Below are 22,177 nucleotides of genomic sequence, written 5' to 3' on the forward strand. Positions count from 1 at the left end.
GCAAGCAGTTCTATGAAGCAAAAATTACCTCCAAGTCCCCACCTCCACTTAGCATAAAAACTTTCACTGTTCAAGGCAAGGCCCAACTAAATTCCTCTCCTTCCCTGAATTCCCTGACTACCCGCTACGAGTTAGACTTCCTGTCAACTCCTCTAACACTTAGAGAGTCAAAGTTAACCTCAGAGCTTTGGCGTCCTCCCCTGAAGATGGGGATAATCCTACCTACTTCGACGTGAGGGCCAAATGAGATGATAGAAGGGGAGGTGCCCTACAGCTGTAAAGTATTAGACAAATGTAATGCGATGAGAGTACTAATATTATCCTAACAAATTAATACTTCTTGTTTAACCTTTTGCATTGTGGGATCTTGAGTATGTATTTTATGCAGTCTGTTACAGAGGATTCCTATATCATATATACACACACACACACACACACTCACAACATATATACACACATATATATGTATATGTACATATATGCAGATAGATAGACAGATGGACAGGATTAAATGAATTCCAGGGTCCCTCCCAGCACTGACATTCCAAGTTCTAAGGTCCTACTCAACTCTATGCTTTTGAGGTTTTCTCCCAGTTCTGAAATTCTATGTTCTAAGGAACTTTTGAGCTCTGAAATCCATATTTTAAGGACCCTCTCAGCTGTTCTAAGGCTCCACCTAACTCTAAAACCCTGTGTTTTAATGTCCCTCCTGGCTCTGAAATTCTATGTTCTAAGCATGCTTTGAATTTTGAATTCTATATTTTAAGGACCCTCCTATTGCCAACATTCTATGTTCCAAGATCCCACCTAACTCTAAAACTCGTGATCTAATGTCCCTCCCAACTCTGAAATTCTATGTATTAAGGACTCTTTCTCTGAATTCTATTTTTTAAGGACCTTTCCAGTTCTAACATTCTATGTTCTAAGGACCTTCTCAGTTTTGATAGTCTATGTTCTAAGGTCCCACCCAACTCAAATACTATGTGATCTGAAATTCTATGTTCTTAGGACCCTCTGAACTCTGAATTCTATGTTTTAAGGACCTTCCCAGTTCTGACACTTAATGTCCTAAAGACCCTCCCAGCTCTGAAATTTTCTGTTATAAGGAACCTTCAAGTTCTGAATTCTATGATCTAAGGTCTCTCTCACCTCTGAAATTCTGGTTCTAAAGACTCTCCTAGTCCGTATTCTATGACCTAAAGAACTCTTTTTAACCTCTGAATTTTATGTTCTAAGGTCCCTTCCCCACTCTCACCCCCAACTCTATCTTAGGACATTCTTTGTTCTAAGATCCTTCCTAGCCTTGACATTTTATGTACAGCATATAATTTAATGTTACAAAGCACTTTCCCATGGGTATTTGACTCTCAGAACAATCTGCTGAAGTAGGTAATACTACCACCTCTATTTTACATATGAGAAAATGGCTATCAAAAAATAACTTACCCGCCCAAAGCTGGGACTAGAACCCAGGCCTGTCTGACTTAAAACTCAGACCTTTGCTACTACTGTGTACGACGCTGGTCTTCCTTAGTAAATTGTTCCTGGTACCTATTTACCTTGTTCGTTGACTTGGCCAACATTTTCTAGAAGCTCCGAAACTGCCACCTGTTTTTTCTTCTTTGGGTTGAGTTTCCAATACATGACTAAGGCAGCTTTTCGCACAGCCCTCTCTAAATCGGTTTCGGAGGACAATTTTTTCACTTCCTGCTCATTTTCCGAAGTGACGCCTAAAAAAAAGACAATAAAGAACAATAACCACCATTATCCCACATTGCCAGGAAGTCATTAGACAAGAGCTGACAATTTATTACTCCATCAACTTAGTTTCAAAGTCCTTGGCCAAGGTGATTTATGTCTCCGAGCAAAGATAAGCTCCTTCTCTCCCCTACTCCAATACTTCCCCCTCCTCCCACCAACCAAACGAACTCTATTAAGAGACTATTCATATTTTTACTTAGTTTCAATAACATTAAGAAAATACTGGGGAAAATACTTCAATAAATTATGGGCATCTGGTTGGAGTTTCTTCTCTAAAATTAAACAAAACACTCTGTCCGGGTCCACACGATGCTTTTTAAGTGAAGTGCCCCCATGCTCACCTCTTCTGTCCGCCAGGCACCGACGCAGCAGCTTGACAGCTTCTCGCCGGCCTTGCTTTGCAGCAAGAATTAGCCAGTCCACAGCACTGCAGTCGTTGAGCTCTTCATCTGCATCATCTGCTAATTTCAGGTAGTGTTTCCCCACCTAGGAACCCAGCAGAAGATGATGCCCAGCCCCTGAGTTAACACAACCCTCAGCTGGTTTATACACCAAGCTCAGCATCTTCCATGACCTTTCTGGCCCACCACCTTACCCTCTCTGGAGACCAATCACCCGCCAAGTGCCTGTTACCATTCCCACTCCACATATTCCAATCTCCTGTCCCTTCCTTCCTACTCGTGGTCCCCACTCAATATCCTTTTAGCCCCCTGGATACTTTGTACCCACTGAACCTCTCATTCCCAATGTCATTCTCCCATGCTCTCATCCTGAAATGTACAAACGTCTATTTCGGTATTGGCCAAAAATTCTGATAGTTCAGTTTGTCCATCTCCTGGGACCTCAAAGTCCGAGTCAGAGAAAAATTAAAAGAGAATATCACAGCAAGGACTTTGGAGACCACACAGTCAAACCTCTTCATTTTAGGGAGGCACAGTGGATAGACTGCTAGACCTGGAGTCAGGCAGACTCATCTTTGTAAGTTCGAATCTGGCCTCAGACACTCACTAGCTGTGTAACCCTGGGCAAGTCACTTCACCCTGTTTGCCTCAGTTTCCTCATCTGTAAAATGAGCTGCAGAAGGAAATGAGAAACCACTCCAGCATCTTTGCCAAGAAAACCCCAAATGGGGTCACAAAGATTCAGACATGATTGAAATGACAGAACAACAAAAAATAGGATCATAGAATTAAAGCTGGAAGGTTGGAAATGATTTTAAGTCTTTCATTTCACAACTGAGGACCACAGAGGTCAAGTGATTTGCCAAAGGTCACACAGTCATTATGTGTCAGAGGCATGATTCAAATCCAAGTCAACTGACTTGGAAACAGGACCTGATGTTATCATAATATAACTATACACGTCCAGGTAAAATCCATACATGATTTTGTGCTCCAACCTTAAGCCTGGATAAGTATGATAAAATTTCACACTTTTTCCTTGATGAGTCAATCAAATATTTTATAGTAAATGGGAACTTTGGTTATTTAATTCTCTCTTCTGAGGCTAAAAGCAAGTCCGGGCCTACACACTTTTGCTTTTCTCTTCATCAACCCACCCCAAGTTACTACCGTAGATTCTTCCTTATGCCACATCTGCTGGTGCCCTGTGAAAATGACTAATGAAAGTCAGAGTGTGGGAGCTATACTCTAAGTATTTATACTTTTTTACAAGCAGGTTCACTTTTTTTTTTAAATGATAAATCCCGCCATCTGGGGATTTCACAGAGTCCAGCTTGTTAGCCTACTCAAAATGTGTTGGGCCTTTGAGGAGCTAAGCAGGGCTTTTAATGAAGATTCTGCAACATTCTCACCACTTCTTTCCAGCTCTGGGCCACTTACTACCAGGTGCCCAATTTTAAATACGTTTGCATCACCTTTGAAGGGAAGGTATAGTAAAGGACACCAACTGTTTTGAATGGCAGTAATTTGTCTTGAAGCTCCTCCAACCCATGGGATTTAGAGCTGGAGAGGAACTTAGGGATCAGCTTCCCAATCTTATCCCCTTATTTTATAGCTGAGGCCCAGGCAAGGGAACTGACTGGTCCAAAGCCATAAAAGCACCAAGGAATAAGGTAGAATTTCAAGCCAGGCCTTCCAACTCAATACCATGAATCCTCATTATGCAGATAAAATATAAAAAACAAAAAAAGACCCAAAAACTAATTGCCTTTCAGTTACCTGGAAAATGGAGAAGAATCAATATCAGCAGAAATTATGTTTAATTTTATAAAGAGTTCGGAATACTCCAATCCTTTCCTTAAATTCAATCAAGTTTGTTTTCCCATTAGTACCATGTTCTTTTCCTCCACTAGCAAACCCATGGCAATGACAGAGTTGTATTCCATCAGGGAAAAGGGAGCTTGGCCATGAGCAATGGGAGACAAGACAGTGATGCCACCCTCCTCATTTTGTAGATGAGGAAATTGAGGCTAAGAGGGTCAAAATGACTTGCCCAAGGTCACACACAAGTGGCATGCGTCAGAGGTGGGATCTGAACCCAGGTCCTCTGACCCCAGATCAGTGCTTTTTCCACCTTCCTCTGCTGCTAGAACCAGTACTAGAACCCAGGCCATTTAACCCTCAAATTCAGTGATCTTTCATTATGACTGTCTTTAAATATCTCTGCAAAGTTAAGGGAACATTAGAAAAAGAACAAGGTACTCCAAATTCATTATTGGTCTAACAGAAATCGACTAACATTCAGTCAATTTACAAAGAAAAGACTTGAGCTACTGGAAGTCTATGTGTCTTCAGTTCTATATCCTCTCAGAGCCTAGCACGGTGTTCTGCATGTAGCAGGTGCTTAATAAATGTTTGGTGAACGAATGAATGATATTGAAGGAAAAAGCTCCAAGTGTCAGTAGGCAGTCACCTCAACCGTGATGGATAACTAAGTAAGTTCAGTAAAGCTTGGAACCCTCTGTCCAAGTTAGACTATGAACAAAGGAATTTACCTAATTTTAAGGAAACTTCAGATAGTGATTTAGCTTCGACTGTATTACAGGTAGTGATTTTGTCGGCCAACATCAGAGGCCACCAACACCAGTCTTACTCTACGGGGACAATAGCATCTCAAAATAATAAACAAGCTCACACCTACCTGTAGGGCCTTCCCTTTGACAGCCCCAAATTCTCATTTATCTTTCAGCACGGTCAGTCCCTTGTCCTTTCATCAAAATGGCAATATCAATGATCTGGCTTTTTATCCACTCCCACTACAGTAGAATAATGGTATTTTCTCCCATATTTGGTATTTGAGAGAAAAATGGACTTATAAAAAGGAAGCAACAGGAATGTTAAGAATGGATGTTCTCTTTGAGCTGACATCATTACGGTGACATGGCAAATGTCCATAAAATTGTTGGACTCGCCGCAAGAAGCATGGCAGGCACTGATCTCACAAAGTAACATGGTAAAAAGAAGGCCAACAGGGAAACAATGCACTGAGTGGAAGCTCTGGCTAAGGGGGGCCAACACAGCTGATGTTCTCAAAAAAGGCCAAGACCAGGGGTGGGGAATTGTGGCCTTGAGGCCACATGTAGCCCCTTTAGGTCCTTAAGTGCAGCACACAATGTTCTATGAAGTTTGGATTCAGTCAAAGGGCTGCACTTGAGGACCTAGAGGGCCACATGTGGCCTTGAGGCTACAGGTTCCCCACACCTGGCCAAGACCACAGGGAAGACTCAACTGAGGCGTGAACCCAAGTGCAAGTCCTAGAGGATGCTAGTGGTTATTCAGTGGGATAAGCATTTTGAACTGGGAGGGGAGAAGAAGGGAAAGGGCCAAGTGATCCTATTCTAAATTTCATCCTTTTTTTGTTTGTTTTTATAATAAAAACAATTAAAATGTTGAAACTGCATATAAAACAAAACAACTAATGGAGTTACCTCTGTCTGTGCCTTTGGATCTCCTGCCTTGGCCTTTTCCAGGATGTCTTCAAAGGATATTTCTATTTCTTCTTTCATAATCTCTTTAAAAGGAAAAACCAGATACAAAACACAAGTCAGAACTTTAAAAGTAAAACCAGTTTCCATTCACTGATTCATTCAACTAACATTTACCAAGGATCATCCTGTTTACATGGTTAAAATTATGACTCTGGAGGCCCTGTGCTGGGGACTGCGGGTGGATGCTTAAAAGATGAAGCAGATACATTCTTGCTCCCAGGAAGCATATAATCTAGTATAGAGGCATGAAATATAAACAAATATCCAAACTACAAAGGATAAAGTGAAAATTACTATAAAGGCTACAAGAGAGGGCTGCTCAAAGTATCTTGCAATGGGATAAAAATCCTGCTTTTTCTTCATAAAATAAGGTGGGATATTACAAGAACAGGTACCATGCAAACAAAAAAGTCAACCTGGGGGAGAGAAGTTGACTTTTTTGTTTCCATGGTATCTGTTCTTGTAAAATTGTAGGAAAGAGGGTCACCAGAGGCAGGTAGGTGGTGCAGTGGATAGAGCACCAGCCTTGGAGTCAGGAGAACCTGAGTTCAAATTTGGTCTCAGAAACTTGACACTTACTAGCTTGTATGACCCTGAGCAAGTGACTTAACCCCACTGCTTAGCAAAAAAACAAACAAAAAAGAGAGTCTCCTTATTTATATGTGTGTTGAACACATACATAATTATGTCATATTGTATATATATAGTATATATATAAAATAGTGAATATATACAATATATATTTATATACAAATTTATTTATATACAACATATATGTACTATATAATTCCATATATAATAAAATATATATACACACACATACAATACAATATGACATATAATATAATATATACATACACATGTTGGTACATGTTTTTTTCCTAAAGAATATATGTGTACATAGACATACATATACTTTTTTCCTTCTCAGCACTTGCTTTGTAAATGGGCTCCAGCACATATGGATTTGGGAATTCAGGCATCACACGTGAGTAAGCTTTCTCTTCAATGGGCCCAAGCCTGCCAGGGAAATGAGCAGAATCCTAAATTCGAGTTACTGTGACTGAAGAACTTTCATGTCTGTAAAGGTCATTTTCATTGTTCTATGTCTGAAGGACTTGAAATTACTTTTGGGAGTCCGGTCTGTGTCCATCTAGTTCAGGGTTTTGTATCTGACAGGGGAAATACCACATGGTGGGAGTTAGATCTGTCCCACCATAAGGTCAGTTTTGAAAAGGGTAATCACAGAATAAAATGTCCAGGATGGAAAATAAGTGTGGTACAGTGGAAAGCATGCTGGATCTGGAGTCAGAAGATTTGGGTTCAAATCTCTCCTCTGCTCCTTACTATCTATATGACATTTGGAAAGATAAAAACTCTCTTGGCCTCAGTTTCCTCATCTGTAAAATAAGGGCATCTAAGGCCTATTCAATTTATAAGGTAACTTCCAAATCTAAATCCATCATCCTATATGTCAGGTACTGGAAATACAGAGATGAAAATGAAACAGTCCCTAGTCTCCAGAAACTGACATTTTACTAAGGGAATTTAGTCTAACACTTGCATTTTACACATGAGGAAACTGAGGTCCTGAGATGAAAAAAGACTTTTCCAAGTTTGCCAGGGATAAGACTAGAATTCTATTTTGTAACCCTAAGTTTCACTTGCATTAGTGGATCACGAACTCAACGTGGTATAATAGTCCTGAACCTGGAGTCAGGAGAGACCTAAGTTCAAATCCTACTTTCAAGCTATGTCTGGTCTGCCCAGGGGTAAGTCTCTTAAGCTCCGAGTCTCAGTTTCCTTCTCTGTAAAATGGGAATAAGTACCTAAAGTGCCCACCTCAAAAGGTTGTTGTGAGAATCAATTAAGATAAGATGTACAGGACCTTACACATCGCAGAATAAGATATAACTGGCCACAGATATGATTTCATGTTCTTGTCTTTAAAAAAAGCGGGGGGGAGGCAGCCCCTGAAACAAAGGTTGTAGTTCATGATTATTTTGTATCAGTTAATTATTCATAGCAAGGCATTTCCAAGATTGCCTGAATACAGTGTATTTAAAAATGAAAGACAAAAAACAAACGACACACCACACATTTTAAATGATTTTGGCGAGTCAAAATATTTTAGCAAAGATAAACTAATATTTGAGATCAATTACAGCTCCTCCACTGAAGGAAGAGTCGGGGGAAACACCAGTCTGTGTTTATTGCTTTACAACAAAAACAAGAATTGAGAATCACAGAATGGCAGAGCAGAAAGGAATCTTAAAGATTATTGGGCCTAATTTCCTCTTCTCACAGTAGAGGTAACTAAGTGACTCGCAGACAGGGTAGTCCAGTGATAAGAGTGCAAGCTCTGATTTTCTGGGGTCACAGATTCTGAGCTGCAAGAACCCTCAGGGGCCCTCTAGCTCAGTCCCTCTCATTTTAAAGATGAGGAAACTAAGATCCTAACCCTCCCTAGCCCCAGGCAAAATTTTGAGCCCAAGGTCATCCAGCTCTTAAATGTAGCTGGGTTAGGATTAGAAGCCAGGTCTTTGGACCCTTGACCCAAAGATGGTCAGCTGTTAAACAGGAGGGAAAATAGAAGTCAGGTTACTGGAAGAAATGACAACCAATTACACAGGTTTTATTTTAAAATGTTATATCAGAAAGGCTAGAAGGGATCACTCAGAAACCCAGCCAGAGGCATAACATTCACTGACTTGAGAGCAGAAATGTCTTATGAGGTGGGAGCAGTATCCAAGGAAAAATACAAGTACCAATGATGTCAACAGTAGCAACTAGGCAAACCAAGCCAAAGCTAGGACAGCATGGATAATGAACACACTTGGGAGGATGACAGAATGGAGGGTTAATAAGGGCTGCCCAGGCAAAGTTGGGCCATTTGGCAACATGTTGGCTTTTGGTCAGGAAAAATCCTAACCTCAATCCCAACCGCCCAGCTGTCATGGATGGGGACAGGAGGTGGTTGGGAAAGGATAAGTTAATGTCTTTTTAAACTTCATCTCTTCCTTCTCAAGACAGAAAGTTTTCTCAGAGCTGAGGAAGGAGTAAACAGCATTATTGGATAGACACATCCAAATGGCTGGCCATCTTTTCATAATTCCTATAGATGCTTACAGAATTCCAGAGTTAGGAAAACCCTGGCAGGTCATCTAGTCTAAACTCTACCCAAGATGTAAATCCACCCCTATAATAGTTCCTAACCAGTGGATAGCCAGCATCTGCTGGATCAATCAGCCCTTCCTGATTGATTCTTTAGTGAAGGCAAAGTAGACCATCTTTTACTTCACTTCTCACCTAGCCTTTAACTACCAAATGGGTATTGTCTCAGACAAACTGAGACCTGGGAAAGGCCTCAGTTTACAAAGGCCACGGTCTTCCACTGCATCGGGGGCCATCTCCAATTGTCCTGACCTATGTCTTGCCACTGGACTCTGATGACTCTGGGGGACAGAGTGAGCCCGATGACTTTGCACAGCTCTGCCTCACAAATCCATTTCACTTGCAGGTCAAAACATCACCCTCCTGATGTCATTGGTCTTCGAGAACCTAGGACAATCAACAACAATCTAGATAGCTGAACACAAAGGCTAGGGTTCCCTTTAAGTCATCTCTATTTGAAATTAAATACTCCCAGTTCCTTCAACCAATCTTCCTAGGGCAAGGCTCTGAGTCACCTTAACATCCTGGCTGCCTTCTAGCTTGTCAACGACCCTAATGAAATCTGGCACCCAGGACAGCATAATGCCAAGCACAGTACAGACACTCCAAAAACATTTACTGAATTCAGCAGAAGATGGTGTTGCCATGAATTATTTTTAACGGAGTTCCAAAGAGTAATTTTATGGAATGGCTTTCTCCTAAACAGCATCATCGTTGGGATGGACCAGTGCATTCCTGTTTTGATTTACAATCCACGACAAGGCAGATACAGAAAGAGACAAGGTGTCTCTTGTGAAAGGGTCTCACCTTTGCAACTTCCTGCCAAGTCTAATCTGGTGGCACTCTCACTGATCTGTTTTTAGTGCACTATTCAAATCCCAGTGCAGATGGCAGGGGTATAGTAAGACATTTTTTGGTGCTGTTTCCCCATTAACATTATTGCTGCTGTCAATACATTTAAATTTCTTAAAGTGAGGCTGGGCTCATGCCAAAGGCTTCCAGCAAAAGCATATAATTTTACAGTTCTAATAAATATACATGATATGCATTCACTTTCAAATTTCATCAGGAGGAAGGAGAAAAAGCACAAGATTAGGTGTTAGGAGACCTGGGATCTAGCTGCAGCTCTGCTACTCACTAGCCAGCTATACAACCTACAGTTCTAGACTTCTGGTCCTCAGTCTCCTGACCAGTTGGGATGCCCTCCAATCCTATTCAGGCTAGAGACAAAATAAGCAATTGATCTCTTGCATTATCAATTCCATAAGTTTGGAATTCCAAAGACCAAGCCGAGTTCACAAGGCTCTGTAATCCTCCTGCCTGCCTGCCTGCCTGTTCTTTCTCAGTCTCCTATGCTGGATCTTTATCTAGGTCATACCTGCTAACCCTAGTTGTGGCCAGTTCTCTTCTCCCTCTGTATTTCATTTGGTGATCTAGTCAAGTGGATTCAATTATCATCCCCATGCTGATAGCTCTCACATCTACTCATCCAGCTCTAATCTCTCTCTTGGATGGCCAGGTGATGCCATAGTGCACAGAGAACCAGGCCTGGAGTCAAGAAGACTCATCTTCCAGAGTTAAAATTGGGCCTCAGATATTTGCTAGCTATGTGACCCTGGGTAAATCACTTAACCCTGTTTTGCCTTAGTTCCTCACCTGTAAAATGAGCTGGAGAAGGAAATGGCAAGCCTTGCCAGTATATTTGACAAGAAAACCCCAAATGGGGTCATGAAGAGTCGGACACAACTAAAACGGCTCAACAACCACCCCTCTCTTGACCTCCAGTCTTGCATCTCCAACTACTTACTAGATGTCTCAAACATGATGTCCTGTCAAGACAGTAAACTCAACATGTCTAAAATTGAACTCATTTATCTTGCCTTCCAAATCCTCCCATCTTCCTAACAGCCCTACAACGGTACCGAAAGGGCACCACTATCTTCCTCATCACCCAGACTCAAAAACCAGGCTCCACCCTCAACTCCTCACTCTCATTCCCCATATCCAATCTTGTGCCAAGATCTGTCGAGTCTATCTCTGTAACACCTCTCACACATGGCCACTTCTCTCCTCTGACACTGTACCTTGGTGCAGGACCTCATCACTTCACACCTGGCCTATTGCAATGCCTTGCCTCAAGTCTCTCCCCATTCTAATCCATATTCTTCTACTCAGCTATCAAAGTGATCTTCCTAAAGTTAAGGTCTGACCATGTCACCCCCCCCCCCATTCAGTAAACTTCAATTGCTCCCTATTACCTCCAGAGCAAATATAAAATACTGTTTGGCTTTTGAAGCCCTTCACAACCTGGCTCCTTCCTGCCTTCGCAGGTACCTTATGCCTTACTCTTCTCCATACACTCTATGATCCAGTGACAGGGGCTTCCTTGCTGTTCCTTACACAAGACACTCCGCCTTCTCACTCTGCATTTGCATTGACTGTCCTTCATGCCTGGAAGGCTCTCCCTCCTCATCTTCTTGTGGCTTTCTTCAAGTCTCAGCTACAGCCCCATCTTCTGCAAGAAGCCTTTCCCAGTTCCCCTTAGTCTTTGTGGTTGTTGTTATTTCAGTTGTGTCCCACGCTTCATGACCTCATTTGGGATTTGTTTAGTTTTTTTTTGTTTTGTTTTGGCAGAGATACTGTAGTGTTTTGCCATTTCCTTCTCCAGCTCATTTTACAGTTGAGAAAACTGAGGCAGACAGGGTTAAGCAACTTGCCCAGGGTCACACAGCTAGTAAGTATCTGAGGCCACATTTGAACTCAAGTCTTCCTGATTCCAGGTCCAGCACTCTATCCACTACAAATCTTAGTGCCTTCCCTTTGAGATGATCTCCAATTTATCCTGTATCTATCTTGTTCATACATTGTTCCTTGCATGTTTATTCCCTCATTAGATAGTGAGCTCAATTAGGGCAGGGGCTGTTTCTGACTTTCTTTGTATCCCCAGCCCTTAGTACAGTACCCAGCACATAGTAGGTATTGCACATATTGTCATTACCTAACACACCTAGCATGCTAGGCTCTCCAATATAGCAATCTACATAAATACAAATTCCCTTGCTCAGATAACAGTCACTTTCAATCTAGTACAAGAAGTACTTTTCTATACTGAGATTCATTAAGTTGATTCCTGAAGCAAAATTGCTAAAGTTAGTTTCACCACTTTTCGGCAAAGAATAAAAGGCATGTTTAAGTCTTGCACCACAGAGACGTCACTTAAAATTGCCATAATGATTACCTGAGTCATGCCAAAATGGAATAATGATTCTCCCGGGCTAGGTAAACAGACTGGCTTAAAAGCCTTCCATCAAGCTAGGTTTTCAGAAATAGACATTAACTCCATCCTCCAGAGTTCCTAAGATAATATCCTTTGGTATCCTTCACATATGTATAATAAGAACAAGAAGGAAAAGGCCCCGGCTGCATTTTACATGTAAATTAAAATTCAGCTTTTATTAAGCACCACTGATGCACTAGATGTAGTGCTATGCCCTAGGACAGGGATGGGGAACCTGCAGTCTTGAGGCCACATGTGGCCCTCTAGGTCCTCAAGGGTAGCCCTTTGACGGAATCCAAACAAATCTGTTTTGTGAAGTTTGTATTCCGTCAAAGGGCTGCCCTTGAGGACCCAGAGGACCACATGTGGCCTTGAGGCCGCAGGTTCCCCACCCCTGCATTACGGAAATGAAATGTGTGGCCTCAAAGAAAAATGTGATATCCAACCTGCAGAGCAAAGATAGAGGGGAAACCAGGAGAGCCCATGAAAAATGTGGCACCCTGTCCCTGGGTCTTGGAGGAAGAGGATTTCAAATAGCTGAAAAGTAGAAATGTCTTCCAGATCAAAGGCAGATGAATGAGCAAAGGCAGAGAAAAAGAAAGCAAGGATGAGATCAGGAAATAGCTTCTCATAATAACAACCATAATAACAGGGAAGATTTACATAGTGCTTATTGCATGCCAGGCATTATATGAAGTGCTTTAAATTATTTTATTTGTTCCTCACAACAACCCTGGGAAGTAGGTGCTATTGATATCCCCAATTTACAGATGAGGAAACTGAGGCAACTAGATTTGCTCAAGGGTCACACAGCTAGTAAGTGTGTGAGGCTGGATCTGTACTCAGATCTTCCTGACCTCAGGCCCAGTATTCTATACACTTGGCCACCTTAGCTGCTCATCTAATTTGGGTGGCCCATGGAGTGCATGAAAGTAGCAAAGTTAAACAGGCTTCTTGTATAAGGTAGAACCAGACTGTAGAAAGTCTAGAATACCAGGCAAAGGTGGCTCTATTTTACTTTGGGACAATAAGAAATTATTGCCAGGTTTGTTTGTTTGTTTTTTGGGAGGGCAGGAAGATGAGAGAATCATACCTATTTATTAAGAAGACTACATGAGCAACCATAGAAATAATGGAGAGGGAAGTGAGAGAAGACTGGTTAGAAGGTTATTAACAGTAGCCTAGGAAAGAGGTAATGAGGGGTTGGAGTAGGGGGGTGACAGTGGAGGTGGAGGGAGCAGAAAGGATGGTAGGAACATTTGGAGGTCAAATTGACAGGGTTAGACTAATGACTTAATCCTCTCCACAGCTTCCCCACCTCCCTTCCCCAAAGATGACTAAAGGTTTGAAACCAAAGTTGTGTTTCAGACATGCTGAATTTGACACTGGTGGGCCAACCAGGTAGAGATGTCAAAGCTGCACGTTAGAAAGGTGAGGCTGCAGTTTAGGGAAGATCTAGGCTAAAGGGTCACATCTGAGAATCATCTACATGGAGATAAATGAAGCCAGGGTAACAGATTAGATCAGGACAGATGAAAAGATGGTGAGAGAAGAGAGCCAATGACAGAGTCTAGGGTGGGGGATGACTACACTTTGGGGGGATGAGGAAACCAGAACAGCCCAGAGATAAAGTGGTCACAAAGGTACAAGGATAGACAAAAGACAAGCAATATCATGGAAGACTGGAGGACAGAGTATTAAGCAGGTACTGGTTAATGGTCTCGGGTTCCATGGAATGACTGAGCATGAAGACTGGGAAAAGTCCACTGGAGTTAGTGATGAGGTCAACAGTGGCCTCTGGGAAAGCAGTAGGTAGTAGAAATAAGGAGTGTGTGGGTGGCAAGAAAGCATCTACTCAATAAATGAAGATGACTCTTTCTGGACAGAAGAGATGTGCAACAAGCCAAGAAGGTCAACAGGGAAGATCATAGTCAACTGTTCTTATTCTGTGATACTGCTATCAAATTAACAAACTGTAGTGCAATTCAATTGAATAGGACTCTTCAAATGACCCACAAAACAACATACTATCTCTTTATTACTGAAGGAAAATCAATGAATGGTGGAATTTATCAGAACAAAGTAGATGCTATCAGTTAGAATGAGACCAAAGTCATTGTGCAAATGGACATTATGGGTTGTCCTGAAAGTGTTAGTGCCATTTTGCCCTCCCATTCTCTTTATGTGAATTGATGCCCATCTTTAAAGCCCAACTCAAATGATGTCTTGTCCAAATAGCTTTCCTGGATCCCCAGCCCCTCTACTCTGTACCACCCTCTGGTTTGTAACAACCATTCCCCCAACTGACAGACTCAGAAAATAACAGAAGGAATCTAGAAGACACCTAGTCCAACCCGACTGAGAGTCACCTCTACATTTTCCCTAATAGGTGCTCATGTAGTCTTTGCTTAAGAACAGTTCTAAGCGTTGGGAAACTTTTGCTTACCTTGGGCCTAAATCTTTTTTTCTCCCAGAATGAACCACATCTAAGCCTTCTTCCTTAGTAAGGCCCTTCTAATACTCTACTACGGCCATTATGACCTCTCCCCCACCTGTAGGGCTTCTCCAGATGAAACATCTTAGTTCCTTCAACTGATACTCATTTGTCATGATGAGCTCAAGACTTTTTCATCATCTTATCCACCTTCTCTTTGATGCTTTCTGGGTCTGTCAATGTCCTTCCTAAAATGTTAGCAAAGAACTGAAGAGGATGCTCCAGATAATCTGATCAGGACAGAGGAGAGTAAGACCACTGCCTCCCTAGTCTTGGCCATTATATTTCTGTTAATGTAACCTAAGACTACACTAATTTTTTGACTGCCATATCACAAGCTTGATTCATACTGAATTTGAAGTATATTAAAGCCTCCATATACATATATATAAAACCTCCATATATATGTATATACACACACACACACATATATATATATATAATATTCACATATACACACATATATTTTATAAGCATCTATACCAGGGGTAGGGAACCTATGGCTTTTCCAGATATTTAAGTGTGGCCTTTTGACTGAATTCAAATGAATTCAGTCCAAATGGATTCAGTCAAAAGGCCACACTAAACGATATAGAAAGCCACATGTTCCCCACTCCTGGTCTATACCAATACACATTATGAAACACAGAAACAAGTATCTGAGCATCTGTGAGAACATGTATGAAGCACTGTATTATGTACTAGGGCCATATTTTAGGAGGGATATTGACAAACCCACAAAGGAGTTTGACTATGGTGGGGGGGAGGGGTGGCAAAGGGTCTGTGTACCACGGCACAGAGGGATCTGTTGCAACCCCTATGAATATTTAATCATGAGAAGAGAAGACAGAGAAGGCCAAGTCAACATCTTCAAGCATCTGAGAGGCCCTCATAATGTTGGATGGAACCCTATAAGGTCCCACAGGGCAGAAAGGCACCAGTGGGTACAACTACAAGGAGGCAGACTTCAGCACATTCTAAGGGAGGTCGTTTCTAACACAAAAAGCTCCCCATGGTGGAATGAGCTATTTCACAAAATAGTGAACTCTCTATCACTGGAAGTATTCAAGCAGAGAATGGATAACTGTCAGGCAATGGGTTCTTGTACTGAGTAGGTTTCAATATGACTAATGAGGTTCTATTATTATTCCCTAATTCATCTGGTTAAGCACTGATCTGAGCAACTTCAGTTGAACCACTTTCATGGGCTAATGTAGACCACTAATCATAACAACCATAGGAGCACAAAGTAACAACTCAATTCTGCCAGAATCAATGGGGGAAATCAAAGCTTCTAAAATTTCAAAAGATTAAGAATTGGAAAGATCCTTAGAGGTCATCTATCCTGAGTCCCTCATTTTATCAATGAGAAAAATTAGGCCCTGAAGGGATAAAAATGACTTGTCCTAGGTCATACATTTAGTAGGAGGGTCAGAACTTTAATAAAATAATAATAATAAACAGTATTTACATAGTACTTTAAGGATGTAAAGTGTTTCACATACATAATCTCACTTGATCCTCACAACAACCCAATGAGGTAGGTGGTATTATTATTTCCATTTTACAGATGAGGAAACTAAGGCTGAGACAGGTTAAGTGATTTGCCCAGGGTCACATGGCTACTAAATAGAGGAGTAAGGACTTGAATCCAGAGTTTCCAACTCTAAGCCTAGTGATTTTCCACTCTACCATCAAATTATGTGGAGAATTTGAGGACTAAATGAATTTTGCATAGAATCTCAGAATTAGAAGGGCTTTCTAATATCATATAGTCTCATTTCTGAGAAGAGATGCCCTCCATAAGGTTGTTGACAAGTGGTTGTCCAGCCCTTAAGTATTCCAGTGAGGAGACCCCCACCACCTTCCAGGCCAGCCATTACAGTTCTGAACCGTTTTCATGCTTTTGAAATTACTCCTCACATTAAGCTAAAGTTTGTTTCTCTGCAGTTGCCTCAGATTGTTCCTAATTCTTTCTGTCTGCCTGGACCGAGCAGAACAATCCTAATCTCTTTGCCACAACGACAGCCCAATCCTTGTAAGGCATGGTTTCCATTTCTCCTGCCACCCTTGTCAATACCCTCTGGACACGATCCAGTTGTCAATGTTCTTTCTAAAATGTGGCACCCAGAGCTCCATGCGCTACTCCAGGTGTTGGCTGACTAAAGCAAAGTATAGTGGGACCATGAGCCTCTGGGGTCTGGATGCCATGCTTCTCAATGCTGCCTAAGATCTCAATTTTTTTTTTTTTAATTGGCTGTCAATCCACTCTGTTGACTCATATTGGACCTGCAGTCTTCAAAAACAAAACAAAGCAAAACCATAAACTGCTAGCCACACCTCCTCCACCATGTACTTGTGAAGTTTATTTTTTTTTTAATATCAAGTGCAAGACTTTCTATTTATCTCCATTGGATTTCATCTTCTTAATTTGGCCCATCATTCTGGCTGGTTGAGATCTTTTATAGACTTTGACTCTGGCATCCAGTGGGCTCATTATTACTCTTAACCTTGTGTCATCTGCACATATAATAAATATGTTATCTACGCCTCTGTCCAAGTCACTGATAAAAATGTTGAACATCACAACAGCAAAGGATACTTTACTGGCAATCTCCTCCAAGTTGACACAGACCCATTAATGACTATTTTTGGGTTTAGTCATTCAATCAATTCCAAATCCACCAAACCGGCACTACCGTCCAGACCGGAGGGGTCAAACTCATGGCCCACTGGTTGTATGTGGCTCCCAACACTCCTAGGTAGGACCAAACCAGATTAAAATATTTGCTATTGTTATTCAGTGGTTTCAGTCATGCCCAACTCTTTGTGACCCCATTTCTTGGCAAAGATACTGGAGTGCTTTGCTATTTCCTTCTCCAGCTCATTCTACAGATGAAGAAACTGAGACAAATAGGCTTAAGTGACTTGCCCAGGGTCACACAGCTAGCAAGTATCTGAGGCCGGATTTGAACGCAGGTCTTACTGATTCTAGGCCCAGGGCTCTATCCACTATGCCACTTAGGGGCCCCTCAGATTCAAATATATGCATTAACAAAATAAATAAAAATACAATAAAACATAGATAATGTTAACTTGTGGTGTTCTAAATCAACATGTGGCTTTGAGGATTCATTTCCAGTTCAGTTTGACACCACTGGTTTAGACCATATCTATCATGTCCCCAATAGATGGAAATTACAAAGCAGCAAATTTAAGCTTGATGCTAGGAAAAAAAATTTCCAAATAATCCGAGCTGTCCAAAAGTGGAATGGGTCGCCTCAGGAGGTGGTAGGGTGGTTCTACTTGCCCAGAGATCTTCAGCAAAGCTCAGGAATATTGCAGTGAGTATCCCCTTTGGGTATAAATTGCACTAGATGCCCCTATATGACCAATGAGATCCCTTCTAACTTAAAATTAAAAAAGTTCAGTTGCTGGGTTTATGTCTTGCCAGCTAGAGAATTATCACCACCACCCTAGAACATAAGCTCCATGAGGGCAGAGAATGTCTCTGGCTCCTGAGAGGCTAGTTCAATGCCTTAAACACGGTACATGCTTGCTAGGTATTTGCTGAATTAATGAACTAAGCCAATACCAGCCGCCAGCATGCACAGATATGAGCCTTTATCATAAAAACAAGATAAAACAAAACAAAAGCAAGTAACACAGAGCTCATTCAGCCAGATACGGAATGGTAGCTGAGAGGCAGTGCGACACAGTGGACAGAGATGGATTTGGAGTCAGATGACTTAGATTTGAATCCCAACTCTGTCCTACTTGTATGGCCCTGGTCAAATTACTTAACCCCTCTGGGTCTCGGTTTATTCTCCTATGAAATAACAGAGTTGAGTTTAATGGCACCCAATTCTTCCCACTCTAAATCTAAGAGTCAATGAACCGTAAAATTTAGCACTGATCTGGATAATATTCATCACTGGCTACAGATAAAGAATATTACAAATCATTTAGAGAGGAGGGGCATTTCTTTTTCTATTTGCAGGTAAGATGACCCCTCCCCCCTTTCCTCTTTTCTTTTTTTAATTAATTCAGTTTTCAAACCTCAAGGGAAAAAAAAAGTCTTTAAAAAGCGTGAGAGGAAAAATGAGGGTTACTCAGGAAAGATTTCAGGGTACAACACTACAAAAAAGGAACACCCACAGATATTAAGGATCTGCTAGAAGCCTGGGTGGTATGTCTGTGCTCCGTGATCACGACTGTTCCTTCACGTGGGTAATGAAAAGGAGATGCTGAGAGGAAAGGGGGGGATTAGGAAGTGGGAGACAAATTGAGATGCGAAGGGAAAAGTCTCACGAACATTCATACTTGATAAAGTAAAATGAAAACTTCAATGAAGAGAAATCCACAGAGTCAAATGCATGACCTTGAGGGGGGTGGGGTGGGGAATGGACATTATAAAATCTAACTGGAATGGCCAGGATCTTAATTGTAGTAGAAATAGCACTATCTAGGAAGCAGATGATTTTGGTTCAAGGGCTCTGCCCACTTTTATCTTGGACAACCCCCTCACCAGGTATCAGTTTCTTCATCTGTAAAATGGGGATAAATCTAATTTCCTTACTTATGCCCCAGAGCTACTGACAGGAAAGACCTGTATAAACTGAAAAATGCTAGCAAATTGTGAACTAGTATTAAAACACAGTCCCTATCCTCATGACTAGGCAGCCTGTTAGTGGATGGGAAGCTGGCCTCAGAGCAAGGAAATCCTGGGTTCAAGTTATGCCTCCATGAGTTAACATATATAAAGTGTTTTGCAAATCTTAAAGTTCTATGTAAATGCTAGCTATTATTATTATTACTGTTTTACTAATACCTAGTATTTTACATTATATGCTTTGTACATTAATTTTTATATTGAGGCATTTCATATTTATGATCATAATAATAATATCAGTAACAATAACAGACTGGCTTGTGATCCCAGGCAAATCCCACAATCTCTGAGGATACAGGGGTAGGCATGAGTGATAGAAACACAAAAGTGACAGCCTTTGCCTTCACAGAACTTACATTCTGCTGGAATATGACATATTTACAGATAAAGCAAACACAAGGCTACATAAAAAATGCACTGGGATTGATTTTGGGGGAGTGGTAATCATCATCTGGAGTCATCTGGAAAGGGAGGAAGAGGCCTACAAGTGTAACTTAGAAGAATGGAGTCATGAGCTCCAAAAGGTAATGGAAGGGTGATAGCATTCTAGGCATGGGGGACAAAAAGCACCATGGCAGGGGACAGAGTGTTCTATAATGGGAACAGTATGCATGTTTGGCTGGAAGGAGAGGTCTTTTTGAACCTTTGTGAATGTCATTCACAGAAGAAAGATATCCTGTTCATAGTGATGGGGCTAAGGATTGGCCAACTGGGTCTCTGTGGAATGACCCTAATGTGGCTTCCTAAAACATAACACAAGTTCAGGGATTTGTATGAAGTCACACCACAAGCTACACCCAAGGAAATCCTGCTCATAACCTAATGATTTCATTGAAATTACAGGCCCAATAGCCATCAATGAACTCCTTCAATAATGGCACGCTGAAGTCATGTTTAGGGCTGGCAGAGGTCACCTTATATGAGTGGAGGTCACCTGAACCAAAAAGGATGCTCAAGAAAGACATGTGTGCTGAGGACAGTCTCTGTCCCTGAAGACAAAGAGTTCCAGGGATGGAAGTTCTTTTGATTTTGAATGAATGTCAAATATCTGGATACCTACTTTGTATAAAGCATTGTATAGGCACCCTGGGTAATGAAAAAGATCTTGAACACACAGTCCTTTTCCTCAAGAGACTTACATTCTATACAGAAGTGGAGGTCATGAGATGCTAGCTGTTGGAGGGGATACAAAGTCTAGTTAAGAGTCAAGACCATGGCTAGCACAAAGACCAACAGAAGGATGAGACTTTTCACAAACTAGGAATGATAATACTATTTGATAAATGCATTGGAGAGCTGCAAGACAACAGTGCTGGATGAAGTCTTAGGAGCAAGGTCGTTATCACCTGGGGGAGATCAGAGAAGCCAATTCTGAGTTGGGCTTTAAGGGATGTGTAAGGATTCAAGAGGCAAAGAAGGAAGACATTCCAGGTGTATCAGCTTGAGCAAGGCACTGAGGTATGATTAAGGGGACTGAGACCAGTCTAAGTTGGCTGTCTAGCAGTGAAGTGGGCATGGAGAAGAGAAATGTGCACAGAGGCCAGAAAGGCAAGGGAGCATTGGGCTGCAGAAGGCCCTGAATGTCAGGCATTAGAATCTGCATTTTATTCAGGAGGCAATGGAAGCATTGAGGGTTTTTGAGTAGAGGAAAGACATGCTCAGATATAGTATATAAACAATTTTTTCATACATATTTTAGACACAGAATGTTAGTGCGAGAAAGGACTCAGGGTCATATATTCAAAAGGACATAAAAAGAAATTCATTTTCTCTTCATAAAACTCATAACAGGAAAGGGAAATGGAGGAAGGAAGTGGGACGGGGGCAGAAAATAGAACAAAGCTAAGTGCCAAAGTCATCAGGGACTAGATTTGCTCCTGAGGAAGAGGGAGGAATTACTAAGAATTGATTCACAACATTTACTGTGGAGCTGGTTGACCTGCCACACTAATGTACTTTAAAAAAGAAAAGAAAGAAAAAAAAAGGAAACCTTGATCATATTCATTGTATAACAAAAAAGAAATAGCATTCTAATAGCTTTTAATGTCATCTGCTTGCATTATTTTGCATTTGATTTTCTGAGGAACCAGCTTCAACCTCCCATGAGGGGCCCTCCTACTCTCATTCCAGAAGTTTCCTGAGTTCCGTAACAGTGAGGTCCTGATTGGTCCGAACAATGAAGGCCTTAAAATGGTTGTGGGCAGTAGAATTCACACTATTTGAAGTTATAATTATGTCAGCTATGGTAAATGGTCACAGCCTAATGGAAATATGCAGTAAAAATTCAAATAATACAACCACTTCAGGGGTTTCTTCATTTGAAATAATCTGGACCTAGCTGTAATCTGGCATGCTTAAATTGGTATTAATCCCATGAATATATCCAAGCTTTGTAGTCTAGAAGGGCAAAGAATGTCAGTCTGTCAGTCAACATCCATGTGCCAGGCACCATGCTAAGGACTGGAATGGGAGGGCTAGAAGGGCCCTCAGAACATAGTAGGTATGGGAACGTTCCAGGTATATAGCTTGATTAAGGTAGGACAGCAGAAGTCTACATAGAAAAATCTTACACCTAACATGGCAAACATGGAAATATGTGTTGTGTGACTTCACATATCTAATGGGTATCATAGTGTTTGGGGGGAGGTGCTGGAGGAAGGGAATTTGGAACTCAAAATTTTAAAAAATGAATATTAAAAATTAAATTTTTAAAAAAGAACCCCAAAAATCTTATAGCTAGAAGGGACCTCTGAGTCAGTTTAATTCAACCCTTTCACTTTACAAGGAGAGGTAGCTAGATGGGTGAATGTTAGACTTGGAATGAGGAAGACCTCAGTTCAAATCCTGCTT

At 41.3% G+C, this 22,177-nt stretch overlaps 1 protein-coding gene across 2 annotated transcripts in view; it reads right to left on the minus strand.

Moving 5' to 3' along the window:
* WFS1 (wolframin ER transmembrane glycoprotein) overlaps nt 1–22,177 on the minus strand; it is a 53,068-nt gene that overhangs the window by 11,515 nt on the left and 19,376 nt on the right. For both annotated transcript variants that reach the window (XM_027836585.1, XM_027836586.1), the window contains exons 3-5: nt 5,651–5,733; nt 2,103–2,247; nt 1,560–1,730 (exon numbers count right to left, since the gene is read on the minus strand). In XM_027836585.1, the coding sequence (XP_027692386.1) occupies nt 1,560–1,730; nt 2,103–2,247; nt 5,651–5,733 (399 nt within the window). The remainder of the gene's footprint in view (nt 1–1,559; nt 1,731–2,102; nt 2,248–5,650; nt 5,734–22,177) is intronic.

This window comes from Vombatus ursinus, unplaced genomic scaffold (assembly GCF_900497805.2).
Source record: "Vombatus ursinus unplaced genomic scaffold, bare-nosed wombat genome assembly UNPS02014818.1, whole genome shotgun sequence".
NCBI classification, from domain to species: Eukaryota; Metazoa; Chordata; class Mammalia; order Diprotodontia; family Vombatidae; genus Vombatus; species Vombatus ursinus.